The sequence below is a fragment of the Pleuronectes platessa genome, chromosome 1 (genome assembly GCF_947347685.1).
Source record: "Pleuronectes platessa chromosome 1, fPlePla1.1, whole genome shotgun sequence".
NCBI lineage: Eukaryota > Metazoa > Chordata > Actinopteri > Pleuronectiformes > Pleuronectidae > Pleuronectes > Pleuronectes platessa.
This window is the reverse complement of record NC_070626.1, coordinates 26,606,792-26,623,265: the sequence shown is the minus strand read 5'-3', so window position 1 is coordinate 26,623,265 and position 16,474 is coordinate 26,606,792. Positions and strand designations below refer to the sequence as shown.

The 16,474-nt window shown below is 41.3% G+C and overlaps 1 protein-coding gene across 1 annotated transcript in view; it reads right to left on the bottom strand.

Annotated features, from left to right (window-relative positions):
• Nucleotides 1–10,638, bottom strand: part of LOC128436496 (E3 SUMO-protein ligase PIAS1) — a 47,536-nt gene extending 36,898 nt beyond the window's left edge. Inside the window, exon 1 of the mRNA XM_053418230.1 lies at nucleotides 10,587–10,638. Within this exon, the coding sequence (XP_053274205.1) occupies nucleotides 10,587–10,610 (24 nt within the window). The 5' untranslated portion in view covers nucleotides 10,611–10,638. The remainder of the gene's footprint in view (nucleotides 1–10,586) is intronic.
• Nucleotides 10,639–16,474: the final 5,836 nt, after the last annotated feature.

Sequence of the window (16,474 nt, the reverse complement as noted above, 5' to 3'; positions counted from 1 at the left end):
CTTCACTTCAATTGAGCACACATGCGAAGGGCAGTCACAAAGGCTAAGTGCATGCATGCCACAGATCTGATACACAAAGAGTTAGCATGCAAGGGGGAGAACTCACTCACACACACACACACACGATCAGCCCATCAGGACCCATGAACAACACGAAAGATAATTATGCTCACAGAGATTGCATATGCTGGCCAAATGGCTGGTATGTGTGCAAAACCTCAAATGTACCATTCAGTCCCATGACCATCAAATGACAGGCACACTATGACACTCGCTGCCTGTGCATTAGAACCACCCACAGCCAGCTTCCTTTTTCACAGGGCTGAGAGAAGTCGAGGAATAGATTGTGAGGTAATGATGATGAACTCTTCTAGAGCTTAAAAATCCCCAGTTTGCAAAATGGCAACTATAACTGGCCGAGTACAATTTTAGCTTGCATAGGAAGACAAATTTAGGCTTGACTTTCTTCCCACATTGCCTGAGGTGACACCGTGCACCATCAATATTTTCTTAGATAAACACTAAAAGGTAAAGTGGTGAAAACGGAGTCTCTAAAAAAAACACCTTGATTCTGACTTTCAATTGCAGCCTTTGGCAATATCATAGTCTTTCTACTTTAAAACTTTACAGATTAGTCAGAAATTGTTGGCAGGCATTTAGGTGAAGATGCATTGAAATTTTTGAAAAGTTGCCTGTATTTATTGACAGAGGATGCCAGCGGTTTTTAGGGCTCAAACTGCAAATTTATCATCTGTAGCAAACACTCAAACTTCACGAGACAGTCTCTGGGGATTTAGAGCCAGCAGCTCATATGTATGTCAGACTACAAGTAACTTCAACTGCACAAGAGAGAGAGAAAATACTTAAATCACACAAAATGTATAATCATTTCATTTACAATTAATCATTTTAAATAAGACTTGAGGCGCCGCAATGTTGACAATATTAATATCAAGAAACAAATGTTTATTAAAATAAATAATACCAAATTATTGTCCTGTTTGAGTGAAGTTTGTGGTTTTAAATTCTTCTTTATGGGAAATGACAAACACTTAATAAAAAGCTAAACATTTAAGATCAATTGTGTTATACCTCCTCACTGTTAATAAAAAGCATGATATCGCTATTATATGCAGTGGATTTTTGTTATTTTTCTATTGTTGAAAATTATATCGCAATAACTATTGATATTGCTTTATTGCCCACGTAGCCCTAATAAGAATCATCTGATTTAATGCCAGCTGATATATAACAATTTTAAATGTTCTGCAGTTGGGTCAGAATAAAAGGTTTTCATCAGGCCTCTGTTTCATGAGTTAGAAACAAGTAACTTGGCCATTAACACCTATTGGGAAATCACTGAAGCGATCGAGTGTGCTTACTCAGGCTCTCTCTGGCTTTCCCCTCAATAAACTTATATTTAAAAACATCAATAGGATTAAATAGAATTTCCATCCCCAACAGAAACCACTAATGTCCTACCTATGTGACAGTGTCATACAGAAGTTAAGGTTATCTAGCGCCTATACCGTCCATTACACCTATAGCAAGAACAAAGTCGTGGCTTAAAGCCACCGACATCTTTTCCCTTTGAGCTCCACACGTTTGCTAGAAGAGCTAAAAAAAAAAATCCATTTCATTTTACTTTGTTTTGAGGTGAACAGTAATGCAGTTCTTTGGAGTCCCAGGAGTCCGGGAGATGGTGAGGCTAATAATGTTGTGCCAAGCAGTTTCTCTAAAGGTTCTGCAGGATGTGTGCATTTGTGTGTGTGGGTGTGCAGGGGTTGTGTAGGCGGATGAGGGGGGGGGGGGGGAGCAGGCACACTACCTGGCCATTATATAAAGCTCCCACTCTCAGCTAGAGGGCTCTGTACTGAGTGCCAGCTCCCTCCCCATCCTCCACCCTCTCTGTCCTCCCATCCCCCCTCGTTTTAGGCTTCCAGCTTTTCTGACTCAGGCTTAACTCTGAAATATCTCTGTTGTTTTCACTCCCTCCTGCTTCTGTGGGATCAGAACCAGTGCCCATTGTGGATCAAGTCGAAAAACTGAGTTTGGGACAAAATATGGATGAGGCTGTCCCTCCCCCAAGCTGGAATGAGCTCAGAAGGATTTCTCTTTTAATCATTAGTATGTTAAATGCTGTGCCGCCACACATGGGGATACAGAGCTCCAGTCCCAGCTCGCGACAGGCAGACAGCGTATCTAAAACCCATCTCTTTCAAGACTGAACGGCAAAAAGTTGTGATGACATGGAGGTTTGTAATCGGGTGTCAAAACAGTGCAGGAACACACTGCTGGGGGTTTTGCTGCTGTTTTTGAGGACAATCAAAAGCAAGAAAATCTCAATGAACGATGGCAAAATGGTTCAAACAATGGAGCGGTATTTCATCCCTAACCTCACCCATGTGTTGAAGAAAGGAAGCAACAGAGGCTGAAAGGCTGAGAAAAGAAGACACGAGACAAACAAAATCCCAGTGCACTGGTTTGAGGAAATGAAAAGTAGGAAGACACCAGTGAGCTGCACTCGCACTCTGCAACCTTCACTTCCTGAGGACTTGGTTGAGGTCGGCAGACGCTGAGATGAAGTGGAATAACAGAGACAGAAGTCAGTGACCTCAGACTGTGCAGCAAGCACGTTGCTGGTTGGGTAGAAGGCCCAGATGAGTTTTGAGCATTTGACTGACCTCTCTGATGTTGGGCTCAGGACCATCGGGGAACTGCAGTTGCATTACTGCGCTTTCCTCCTGAGCTTCATAGATAAGCACACCAGGCCGGTCTGTGCTGAATGAAGTCTCCCAAATCAATTTGGACTTTCGCTCCATATCTCACTACAGCTGAATGATGGGGGGGGGGGACGTAGTGCAATTTGTTGTTTTTTTCCAGCTGATACCAAGACATACAGTGAAGAGAAAGAGCTTTCAGTGTAAATTATTCATTTAAAAAGTTGAACTAAAAACAAAGTTCAGAAGATGCTAATGATACATCACACTTCAAAACTTTGTTTGGAGTTAAAGATTAAATTAAAGCCTTTGGCAAAGACCCTGTCATGTTTTCTAATGAGGTCTATTGTCACTTTAATGAAGAAGCTCAAACACATCACCACTAATCCTTGGTCAGTTCTGGTTCTAGACCAAATTGACGGCTTCATGGTTTATTTCAAACTAGAAAAAACTAAATCATCAAAAAAACATTTTCATTTATTGGCACCGGCGAGGATTTTATGTTTTAATAGGTGTCTGTCAGCAAGAATGCGCAAAAACTATTTTACCGATTTAAATCCTCTTCATCCCTTGAGGAGCATAATATACACACTTTTCCACTATGACCTTTTCAGGCGGATCCAGATTAGGCTGCAAATCACAGAAAGATATTGTGATATAGGGTTTCTTTACATTTTCATAGATATTTGGATCTTGGGTATGGTTGATTGAAAAGAAATCTGCATTAACTAACTGCAAAGAAAAGCACATCTGACATGAGGAAGCATAAAGCTTCGCCCACTTGTATGTGACCTTTGCACATTCATGTACAGTTCCCATTTAAGTCGTTCCCTTTTTCATTTTCACGTCTCATCTGCTTCTTATACGTGCACATTGTTATTGTATATTATTAACTGCAATCAGTTTACATTGTATACAGGAACAAATAATACAGGTGTACAATCCCATAGAACAGTTTCACCACAAATTATATTCTTATGACGTCTGTAAGGTTCCATTTTTGTTGGCCCCCGGCAGAGAGGTGTTAATTAAATCATATGTTTTAGCACTGAGGTGACAGTTAGAGATGGCGCTGAACTGGACTGCATTATGTTCAGAGGTGCTCCAAATATTCTGCTCATAACTCATGATATAACACAATCCAGTGTTATACCACCTTAAACTATGACCTGTATAACAAACATATATTTCATTTTGTAAATTTCAGACATCACAGACTTTAAGACAGTGTTGAGATCTATATGTTTGTAACATGTTGCAGATCAGACTCTTACTTTGAAGTCATGTTGGATTGTTTGGACTTTCCGGAGGTTTGCGTTCTAGTTATTACTTCAGTTGTTTGATTTGCATTCGTTTGTACCGTCTCTGAATAAAATAGATGCATTGATTTTATTCAAAATTAATAAAGTACAATATCCATATCTTTCCTCTCTGCCAATTCTCCCACAGGGTTGTTTAATCTCGTCCTTTAGGCAAAGCACACACAGACACGGCTGTTTTCTTAATCCTGCCGCAGGGATTTTCTGCTCGTCGCAGGACGCTTCCTAAAAGAATGAAGAGTGTTTGGTGATCAGTGTCTTAAGCTGCGTCCCTCAGGTCACAGGTCACCGGAGACGCTACGTCACCAAGCGCACGCTTCTATCATTAGCCATTAACCCTTCAAGCTCACAGCTCAGGGGCTGAGGAGATACATCTTAACCTGCTGGCTTCTTCTCCCCGCAGACCCACAAATCCCCTCACCTGGGACGAAAGGCTGCAGGTGTCATGATATGACTTTGAAGCGACACAATAGAGGAGACTGTCTGCCAAGAAAAACAAACACCTGGGCGTACAGACGTCTCCTTCATTTGATGGTATAGCCTGATATTAAAGGTAATTTGCCAGGGGCACATAAAGGGGATTCATTCATGTGTTTTGTGTATGTTTCCAAACATAGAACAGCTTTGATTTTTAATCCCTGTTCCTTAGGTTGCAGCTTGACTTACACCCCATACACTTTACACACAGAATCTGAAAGGAGACAGACAAAAGTTCAACAAATATTGATATATCACTTTTGCATTGTGTAGGTGGTGAGGAGGAGGAAAACAGAACGGATCTACCTCAGATTTCATAAAATGATTTTCTGTTTATCGAGCGTTTGTCTCCACAACCTTTACTCAGGAGCAAAAATCAGTCTTTAATCTTAAAATAAATAATGTGACATTATTATGATGATTATCGTGATCGGCAAACATGAACATTTTATTATCTCACTAGGTTGTAAATTCGTGCAGCAAGACGCCATAAATTTCTTCTCAAATGATTGCCTCCCCTGTGTTTTGTGTAACCTGTCGGTGCCATCAGGTGTTACTGGCAGTGTGACGTCCAACACACTGCACCGAAGACAGTGGGACGTAAATCTCAGAATTTAGTGAAAAACAGCGATATGGAAGCACGTCATACACAAAACCTCAAACCAAACAGCCGCAGCTGGAGAAAGAATTATGAGTCGCAAAGTACAAAAAGTGAAAGTTTATCTAAACTCTGCACGGAAGTAGCACATGCCTCGGGTGGAGAGATTTATGAGCTTCAAGGGGAGGCTCTGATAAAACACAGCAGACTCCTAAATCCTGCAGGAGGATAAAGAAATATTTTATGACGGCAGCCTCCTTTTCACCAGACATTTTTATCCATCCAGCTTTAATTCACACAGAAATTATCCCTTAATATTCCAAAAATTTAAAAAAGGGCAACTTCCAAATCTGCCAGGAGGGGGGGGGGGGGCAGTTGGCGACAAACTGTTGAGTTTGAAACCGCGACCTGCCCGTGTCCATCTCAGATGTGACACGTTTCCACGGCAACAGGACCGCGCGTAACAAAATCACCACAGGAGCCGAGAAAAGCTTTAGCTTGAAAGTCAATGGCTGCAGCCAGCGTGAGCTCTCAGAGGACAAAATATCAGACAATAGCAGAGCTCTTACGCCGGTTGGATTGGCCCCGACTGTACAGAACATTCAGGGCTTCACGCAGCCTGCAATGACATATTTCTTATCTTTATCTGACGGCGGCACAAACGATAAACTTCACTAAATGCAGCGAACGGGAAAATAAACCCTCTTGACAGTTTGTTTCCTGCTGCTTTGATGCTAAACACCTCTGATTTTCTCTGTGCCCGACGAGATCATTTCTCACACTGCAAAGCTTTATACATTACGCTGTGCACTGCCATACATCTTTAATGTGCCTCTCCCCGACCAGATTCTACATTCTCCGTACTTTTCTCTGTGAGCTGGTGCAAGGAGAAGCCTCTCTCGCTCGTGTAGTACGAGCTTTAAAACGTGCACAAACATCTGCACGTGCACGTACGCTTTAAATAGAGCAGCAGGTGCGAGCAGGTATCAGCCACATCGGTAATTTCCATGCAAAAAAACATCTAATTCTCTTTGAAACCAAATATTAACTTTGGCGATAATGACGATGACAGAAAGAGAAATAGGCAGGTGCTGAAAGGATGTAGGGGAGCGGAGATGAGAGCCTGTATCATTAGGGATTAACCTAGCCACAGGCTCTACAAATAGACTGTCTCCACCTATGAGCCGCCAGCGCACAGACAGTCATTTGTATTGCCAGGTTGCTGCTGCAGCAGCTCCAGAGAAGAGAGAAGACGGTTCAAAGAAGCTGAGGCAGATCGGGACTCCTGTGAAACAAAATGCGAGGCAGCAGGACGCATTCGGGGGCCTGGCAACATCAGAGGATTTCACAGGCTCTGGTTTTTTGTCTGGGGCAGCTGCATTACGGATTTATGCAGCAGTTCAGATGTAATAATATACAGCCTGAGGCCACCGTGAACACAACATGTAGTATACAGCATGTCGGAGCTGGAATAAATCAAATAATGGATTGGTTGACTGACAATTAGTAGTGGGTTTGACAAAAACACGCAATTCTAAACCTTGTCTGAAGGCATGTTTCACTACTCCAGAAAATGTAATAAAAATACATAATTATTTTGGGAAGTTTCAAAGGTTACAGAACAAAAATTTTTTTATACAAACAGCAGCCCTGGCATGTTTTGTTTTTTTTATCCTTTCATTGATATTCTCTCCATCCACAGCTCCTGCTCTCTCTCTCTGTTTGTGATGGACTGATGACTCCTGCCACACACTGACACTGTTGAATGTTTGTCTGCAGCCCAGTGCTCAGTATCACAGTCAGCTCCGGGCTCTGCAGCCCGATGGTGGCTGACAAAAGATTCATGTGACGCATATGAACAAATTCATTCTTTAAAACAAAAACAAAATGATTTGAGGTGTGAAAAAGAAGTTCACACAGGGCCACAGTTAAAGGTTCTTGTTTAATTATCTAATACTTTAATGTCCCAATGGGTTTATTCTCATAATGCAGGAGGACGGAGGGGGATAGTCCGTGGGGTTACTGTAACTTAACAATATAAAATATCACCAAGACAAACTCAGTAAATCTCTGCTAAACCAAACCTCACCTGTTTGGATTGGAAACAAAACCCTGAGGCCTGTTTGTCAGATCTTTTTACACCGAGTGAACGATGTGCTGATGTTTTAAACCAAGATAATATTTATGCTTCTATAAAATGTCCACAGCAGAGTGAGAGGTTAACGCTTCTCCATCATTTTTCATTCAGCATCTCACATAAATCACGTCCATCCTCAACGATCCTAAGTCCTCATAGATCATCAGGGCTTTATTATTCAATTAATCTAGAAAACTATTTTTTTTTTTTTTTTAAATCAGTGGAGGACAGGCGATTGGGGGTTTGATGGACAGTCGAAAAAGTCACGTAGTGCGAATTATAGGGCTGAGATTAATGATTATTTTTCATCATTGATTGATCTAATCTTCCTGATTCATGAGTTTGTCTACAGAGGTTCATAAAAAAAAGTGAAAGGCGCTTGCTATGAATTACCAGAGCTCAACATGATGCATCCAGATCACCTGATTGATGAATGAACACGATTATTTTGGACAACTGATAATATACCAAATGTTCCCGCCTCAACCACGAGGAATTGCTGCTTCTTATTCTATTTCTTTAAAGCTGCTTTCAGACAATAACTGAGGTCTGGAGATTTTCCTGAAATGTTCTGGAAGGGCTGAATGTGACAACTGTACCTGCCAGCCTCCAGGAAAATGTCCAAGTGAGAATAAAGCAGCAAAATGTCCAGAAAATCCACAGCGACCAAGTGGGCGTGTTGGCACATTTCTAACACGCAATGGATCCTTACTTCACCATTTCAATCGCTTTCCTGCATCCTGAGCAACTCTGTGATTATTAAACTCAACATCTTAACCATTGGGGCACATTTAGCCGTATTTCCCCATTTGTGTTCTGGACATTTTCCTGTTGTTGTGAACGTGTCTGACCCGGAGAATCTCCTGCTGAGTTTTTTCCCATGTTTAAGACAAACTATGGACATTTCCCAGGCGCCAAACAGCTTTAATTTCTGAATCCTGGTCTAAACAAGACTTAACAGGGAATCTGTAGATGTCAACTTGGGTTTTATCCATTTGATTATAATCAGCATTTCTCACGATGCCTTTGACATTGTGTAGATGGAGCTAATTATTTGCAGGTTTATTTACAGGGATGATAAACATCAGTTGCAGCCGCACACTGAATATATATTATGAAGAGAAAGAGCAAAAGCAATAGAAGCAAGCGGAAGTCTCTCTCCATTAAGAGCTGCCTTTGAATGAACCATGATTAATCAGAGAAACACTATCATATACAGGCGCTGGTAGATTATAGAGCACATCTGGCTTTTTTTCCGAGGGAGGCAGCAGGTCTGTTCATTACGGTGTGGAGCCGAACAGCAGCTGGCACAAAGGAGCACGTATGGATCCACAGCAACACACTGGGGGGAAAGTCTAAAAATAGCCCAGGACTGGGATCGATATGAGCTAGATCGGTTCCAACTCTGCTTTACTAAGTTAAATAACAACGTGGTTTCAGTGTCGCCTCCATGCCGACACTGGTGAGGTAAAGGTCGAGGGCAGCAAGGTGCACGTGTGGTCGTTGACCCACGACCAACAGCCTCTGGTTAAAAACCCTGTCCTGTGCAACCAGACCTGCGTGTATTTGGTGTTTTGAGGGGAATGTGCTGCACAATGATATCCATCCATTCACTCCACCACTCATCCTCTGAGGGCTGTAATGGGGAGCTGGAGCCAATCCCAGTGGACATTGGGCGAGAGGCCGGGGACACTGTGCACGGGACAAACAACCAATCACACTCACGTTCACAACATCAATCTACAATCTCCAATTAAACTGACCAACCAATCTGCAGGTCTTTGGACTGTGGGAGGCAGCAGGAAGCACCTGGAGCAAACCCACGCAAACACGGGGAGAACATGCAAACTCCACACAGAGAGAGACCCCGGCCGACGTGGGGATCCGAACCGAGAACCTTCTCCCTGTGATCCATCTCAGAGACTGGTGTTAACATGCAGTGGTCATTCCGTGTGAAAAGATCAAACTGTCACAGAGCTCAATGAAATTTGTCCAGCTGATTTGGTCACATGTGAAAACCACAGCTCTGAGATTTCACGTCTCAGACCGTAAGTACAGGTTTGAACTTTCAGTGGACTTTGACCGGTCATATCTAGTTTCATATAGTTCACAGAGAAGAAGAATGTAAACATTAAACATCATGTCATGCGCAGTATGAATGAATAACAGCTTTATGAGTTAGTATTATCACAGGTGAAATGTGGGGGAAGAAGTTTTAAACTTGGTCAAAATGAGTTTATAATGTGATCAAGAGCTCCAGAAAGTTTGGGCTTTGCTCTTTCAATTCAATTCTATTATATTTGTATAGCACCAAATCATAATATACATGATCTCAACTCACTTTACAGAGGAAGGTCGAGAACTTCAACATGTTCTGACACTTTACTGACTCGTTAATGTTGTTGAACAGCCAGTGATCAGATGCAAAACACCAGGACTCTGAGTATGTCGGATTCAAGATTCAAAAGCAAAACGTTGATTCCATTTATTGCAGAACTTAACAAACATAACTGTTAAATATTAAAAGAAGCAGAGCTGCTCAGTCTTCATCTCTTCTTCTTCTTCTTCTTCTTCAAAGTCTCTTAATTAACTTCACTAATCTGGGACTAATGGAGCTTTGACTTTAAGAGAAGCACATTTCTGCTCAATGTGCAAAAGCATTGATTATTTATTAGAACATTTTCATTCACATGCGTCTGATCGAACCTCCGCATGAAGCTGCGGGCTCCATGGAGGTATCAACAGGTAACGTCCCTCCAGCTGCAGCCGGACTGAGCCTCAGCTCGGACCCGACGTGAAGCACCGACTCCAACTTTATATGAATTAATGAGCAACAGTAAAAACAGATGATTGACAACATGAACAACAACGTGGCTCCGCTCGGGAGGCGCGTTTATCTGACATGAACCCGCACACATGGCGCTGCTGTCACATCCAAACCCACTGACAGGCTGGAGCCCCAGCCCCCGAGAAACTCAGCGGTGATCCCTCCTGAAAGCACCCGCCAGCAGAGCGACCAGAGGCGGCCGCTCGCTGAGCAGCAGCCCGCTGTCTCCTCCGGGGACGAGGCGCCAGCAGAGGGAGATTTTTTGAAGTGACTCCCGCCGCCAGCAGCGGGTGTGCAGGAGAAAACGCTCCGTTCGCCCGGACCAGCATCAACACAAACACGCTCCGGAGGCGGATTCAACAAAGTTTCTGCCGCGTTTTGAAGGGTGAACCCCGGGACGGAGCCCGGCTGAGCGGCCGGAGCGTGAAACCGCCGCAGCGGAGTGACACCGGAGCGTCCGCCGCCCGCAGAGCCAGGAAATTTAAGATGATTTCGGGCTGCGCCTTACCTTCAGTTCCGCACTCTCCGCCATCTTGTATTTCTCTGCGCAGGCGCGGTGAGCTGCTGTCACATGACTGGGACGCGCAGAGTGCCGCGTGAACGCGCACAGAGCGGCCAGGGTGCGTTCAAGAACACGCGAGAGGAGAGGAAAAAACAGAATCAACTGTAGAAATAATTTTCTACATTCTACAATTCTACAATTTGCTTTTCCAAATAGATTATAGAAACCAAACAAGTAACAATGATATTAACAACAACAATAATAAAGATAATAATAATAATAACAACAATAATAGAAATCTGGAGTTACAGTATATCTAACAGGTAAATAAAACAGAGATATTATTAATCGGAAAAAGAGGTTTATATTATAATGTATTTTTTGTTTCCGGGCTTTGATCTTAGTCGCCTCCATTGTGTTTGGTGGATACAGAAATCTCAGAGATTGACACAGGACTGCCTGCAAACCAGTAGTAAGTAAAGTAAAATTACAAGTACAATGAGGAAAATATACAGTAAAGTAAAAATAATCAATGTAGAAAAATGCTCCCTGTGACTGTTGCATTATCATATTTTATATAATAAGATTATAAATCACTTGCATTAACACTTCTGAAGCATTTTACTGCTGTATAGTTGGTTGAAGTGCAGCTCATTTTAAATCTCGCATGAGGCTGCAAGTAACGATGGACTACTGGAGTTCACATGTTCTCCACATGCTGTGCTTCATATTGTTTTTGTTCTATAATAAACAGAGGGAAACAGAACCCATCACACATTTGTTTGTCACCACTTGTTTGCTTTGATTGTGGATCCAAATAAACAACAAGTATAAATCCAGCATTGATTTTATTACAAGTCAGCGTCTCAGCATCTACACTGTCTGCACTCGTCAGTGTGGCACTAAATTCCTTCTAATATATGATTTCTCTGACGTCCCTCATCAATCATTTATAACTTTAAATAATGTAAATGAGTTTCCTCAAAGTTGCACGTCCACACTGAAGAGTAAAGTAAAGTAAAGTAGTTCAGGCTGGAGTAGAACTTCTCATCAAAGAATGAGACTACAGCATCATATCAGCAGCTCTGTAGGGCAGCGGGCACATTTTGATTGGTTCCACAGGGGTTTTCATTTTCCTCTTCTCTGGAAACTTATGTTTCATACATCAAGGTCAGTTTACTTTTGATGGGGAGTTAAACTCAGCCTGTGAGAACTGTATGATGGTTTGTGGCTGTGGAGGAAGCCACAGAAACGCAAATGACCTGTCGGAAATGTCCGAAACTAGAAGCTTCAAGTTTTCGGGCCAAACAAAAGGATTCTGTGACCGACATGTCAGACTCTGCTCGCTGAATTTAACTCATCGCTGTAAATCTTTCTCTCCCAAGTTTAAACTGAATAAAATGATATAATCAACCCTTTATGTTTACTTTGGTTATGTGGGGTTTAGCTTGGTAAGGATTGGAACTTTAGTCTTTTATTTGATGCAACAGTAAAGCTGCAAAACACAAAATAAAAGCAGGACTGAGGATAATGACGTCATGTCCTTTGTTTCTGTTTTACAGTTTAGAATAACATGGTGACTGCTATATTAAAATTCCAACATTTATAGACACAGACTTTTCATTGGCACAGAAAAACTAAAGAGGTATAGATTTGTCTGCAAAACATTACGACAAGCAAAACAACCACAAAGAAAACAAGCCAGACAAAAACAAAAACATGAAAAAAGCAAAACAAAGTGAAGGAAAACCACAAAAGAAGAGACACAAAACAAACGAAGATGTCAAACAACTACAAATAAATAGATACATAATGAGTACTGATGCAAAACAGCCACAAAAAGATGCAAAATGATGACAAAGAAAATAAAAAACTTAAATTAAATATACATTAAATAATTAAACAAAAAAATTGAGATGTGATGATCACAGTTTTCCTGAAACTCTATTTATAAACCCTGAATAAAATGAAGAGGTTTCTCCTTAAAAAATATAAATCTTTAAACTAATTTGACACCACTGCTTCGATCATCTTTAAATATTAAAAAAACACTCAGAAGATAAAGGTTAAAGCCTAAGTCTTGATTAAGCCAGTAGGTGGCGCCCTATCACTTCAAATAAAGCTGAATAACATGGAATGAATCGTCAGCTCCAGATTCTCCTCAGTGTTTTGTACTAAACTTCAGCCTGTTTGTTCCAAAGCAATGATTCTTAAATGTAAAGATTCAAAACAAACAAATCACTTTTACACCAAAAAACATTTGGCTTTGTGCACAATGATCATCTTTCATAAAACAAGTTAAAAGATAAAACATCTCTGTTACTGTTCAGTGTGTAGATCCAATGTTTGTCAGTTTGTCTACATGCACTCAACAACTCAGAGGCTGAGACTGAACCAACACCAGGAGTCAGCATGATGGATGTATTCTTCTGTTAGATACAAGATACATTTATTAATCCCAAACACACATGCACAGTCACACTACATACAGAGGAGGGAAATTTGTCCTCTGCTCTTGACCCATCTGGTGAACATAGCAGGACACACAGAGCAGTGGGCAGCCATGCACGGCGCCCTGGGAGCAGATGTTGGGGGAGTAAGGTGCCTTGCTCAGGGGCACTTAGACAGTGGGGGTAGGGAGAGTCCTCTTTGGACTTTAGAACAGATGCAGGTGTTGTCCTTCCAGGTATGTTTTTATTGCCACTGCGAGGAGTCGAACCAGAGACCTTTCAGTCTGGTGTCCATAACTTTCTGGCCATAGTCCAATTTTTCTGCCACTAGTCCACCGCCACATTGTCGTGATATTTAATATATGAATATACAAATTATTCCGACCCCTCCAAGTGTCTTACATTTAGCTCATCGTTCTACACTCAGTACCCATAATGTTAAAGATACTTCAACACAAAAAAGTTACTCACCACAATGTAAATTATTAAACAGGAAAAGTATGTGTCACAAAATGTTCGGTCAAATCACCCATCCACAACACACACAGTGTATAACGACATGTTGTGTGTAGGAGGGATTTTAATCTTATCCTATCAAATGATTTACAAGGTAACAAAGTATATTTGATGTATTTAGTTAATTGTTTTGATTATTGTTTAAACTGTTGGTCCCATCAGCACCATCTCTCTAATTCATATTGTTTGTTAATGTTCAATTACTTATTGAATATAATATATCAGTGTACAGTGTGAAGTGTGGTAATGAGACTCATGCATATTTTCTCATGTTTGCATGTAGTTTATTTTCAGGGTCTCACATACAGCACCTGCACTCTGGAGCAATGTGGGAACACATTTTGGATAAACTCTTTGAATCCTACTTTAAATTTTTAATTTGCACCATAATGAAGCGATAATGAAATGATGGATCATGCCGGTAGTCAGCAGCTTTCAGTCCCAATGTCCTTAAACTCACCATAGACTCTACTTTTCTTGATAGATTTAGAAAAGCCTAAGATCACATTGGTTAGGAAATAGTTCACTCCACTTTTTCATCGTATAGAGATATGAATGAACAGGCCTGCTGGGCAAATGCCTGGGGATCGAAGAGGTGTCACAACAGCAAAAAAAAAAAAACACAAGAAAAAATAAGAGAACAACTAAAAAAAGATGCAGAAACCAAAAAAAATGACAACAAATGGATGGAAAACTACAAAAAACACACAAATCTGTCAGAAAAATATGCAAAGTCATCACTAGAGACACAAAATAACTAAAAGATTCAAAACAGATACAAAATACACACAAAAGACAAAGACAATCAGCAGACATGAGGCTATAAAATGAATAAAAACCACCACGAAAAGGCAACAGATGCAAAATGACTTTTTAAAAATGTGCAAAATTGTCAGAGATAAACAAAAAACAAACACAAATACACACGAAACAACCTCATAGAGCTGCAGAGCGTCAAGAGAAACGAGCCCCAGTACATCACATGGTAAAGAGCCAACTGTCAACCAGTAAGCAGACTGTGTGCTGGGAGTCAACCCGTCTCCATCCCCTGTGTCTCCTGTCACTTTCCTGACACCATCTGATAAAGCACCTATTCAAGAAACATACAATACAAACAGATGCAAAACACCTAGAAAGAAAAGAAACTTAAGATAAACAATCACACTCATGCAGTTGTGGGTCTTCCTCTATATGTCTGAGGAGGAGGAGGGTGTTACTTATCCCCATTGTCACATAATCCATCCCTGACTGTCACCACACATCCACTTGAATCAGGTTTTGTGTTTGGATGTTAAACATCTAAACAAAAAAGGAGCAGAGCAGCCGATCGCTGCCTCAGGACTTCAGCTCGGCTCAGCCTCGACCTTGTTAGTATTCAAAGGGAACTGGTTTTGCCACAGAGGGCAATTACCTTCACAAAGCATTAACATTCACTGTGCGTCAGTGACATTATGTGAGTATCTATCTCAGTATGAAGCATCCAGGGACCGAGGGCCGTGTAATCAATATCTATTAGTCCCTCCATCAGAAGAATTAGATTTCACTATTAGATCAGCCTGCTCCCCTGACTCCACGTCAAACATTATAAGTTGACTGGACATGTCATGCACCGATGTAGCCGCCTAATGAAAGAGATCATGTGGATCTCAGATACAATGAGAGGAAATATGATCCGTCTCGGGAGGAGTCGTTCTGTACGGGAGCCAGCAGGTGTCAGGCTCACACCAGAGAGAGAGACATTAAAGATATAAGGCAGAAAGTAGCTTTCACGTTTTATTCATATTGACATGGGTACATACATGAATGGTCAAATTATGATGAGACTGTGAAACCAGGATTTATTTCTTTTTAGAAGGACTCTTTGTATTTTTTTTTCTTTCTTTTTTTAAATAACAAACCAAATTCAAACAAATGAGAGGAAAAGAAAAGCAGCTGTGTGAATGGCAGTTAATGTGTATTTTATACAGAGTCTTAAAAAACACCATCAGATGATAGGAAAAAGTTTTGGTTTTTGTCTGTTTGGACTCACAGAGGCGTGTGATGATAGAAAAAACCCTGAAACAGAGGAACCTATGTGATAAAATACTGTAAACTGTACATGGTACCTAGAAATGGCTCAAGACTTTTAATCATCACTTCATCAAAGTTCGTGTGAGACGCAGCTCGGTGACAGAAAGTGTTTTTAACGTTTGATATCGAACCTGAACGGCTGCTGAAGTAAGTGCTCACAATAATGTGCTCCATTCAAACAAAAGCAATCCCTCCACTTTGAGAATTTGGTATCGGACGGCATGGTCAAATTCAGAAATGTTGCCCATTTAAAGTGCTTAACAACATACAACTCATCTAAACAATACACAAAAGCAAAGACAGATAAATGACACAGAGATGTAAAAACTCAACGTGTTCAATCAAGCAACAAAATCTAAATAAATGAGATACATCTTCAACTTAATATCACAAATATACAAGCCATTGCACATTGTCACGTGATATATATTTATGTATATGCATATTGTTTTTTTTTTCTTCTTCTTTTCAGAATAGCTAAAGAGCCGACGGACGGAGGGGCTCCTTGGTGTCAGCGTCGCAGCCTCGGATCCACAATCCCTTTGATTTCGCAACGTAAAATGAACTCCGTGTTTTTAAAAGTAAATCCTGATCTCTCGTTTACTCAAGAGTTCGGTGTCTCTGAGGAGACGTCGCCGCCGGAATCCTCCCCGAGGCCTCGACGTCTTCACTCAAGTGCTGAGATGAGTGGTGTGTCTGTACAGCAGGTGGGTAAATCCTGGGGTCACAGGTGAGAGGTGAACACATGAGAGCTCTCGAGGTGAATCTGTGTGTGTGGGTGGGTGTGTTTTCTTTTTCTTTTTTTTGGCTGTGCTGGGGGGGGGGGGGGGGTTCGGGTGCAGGGGTCGTGCCGGGGCA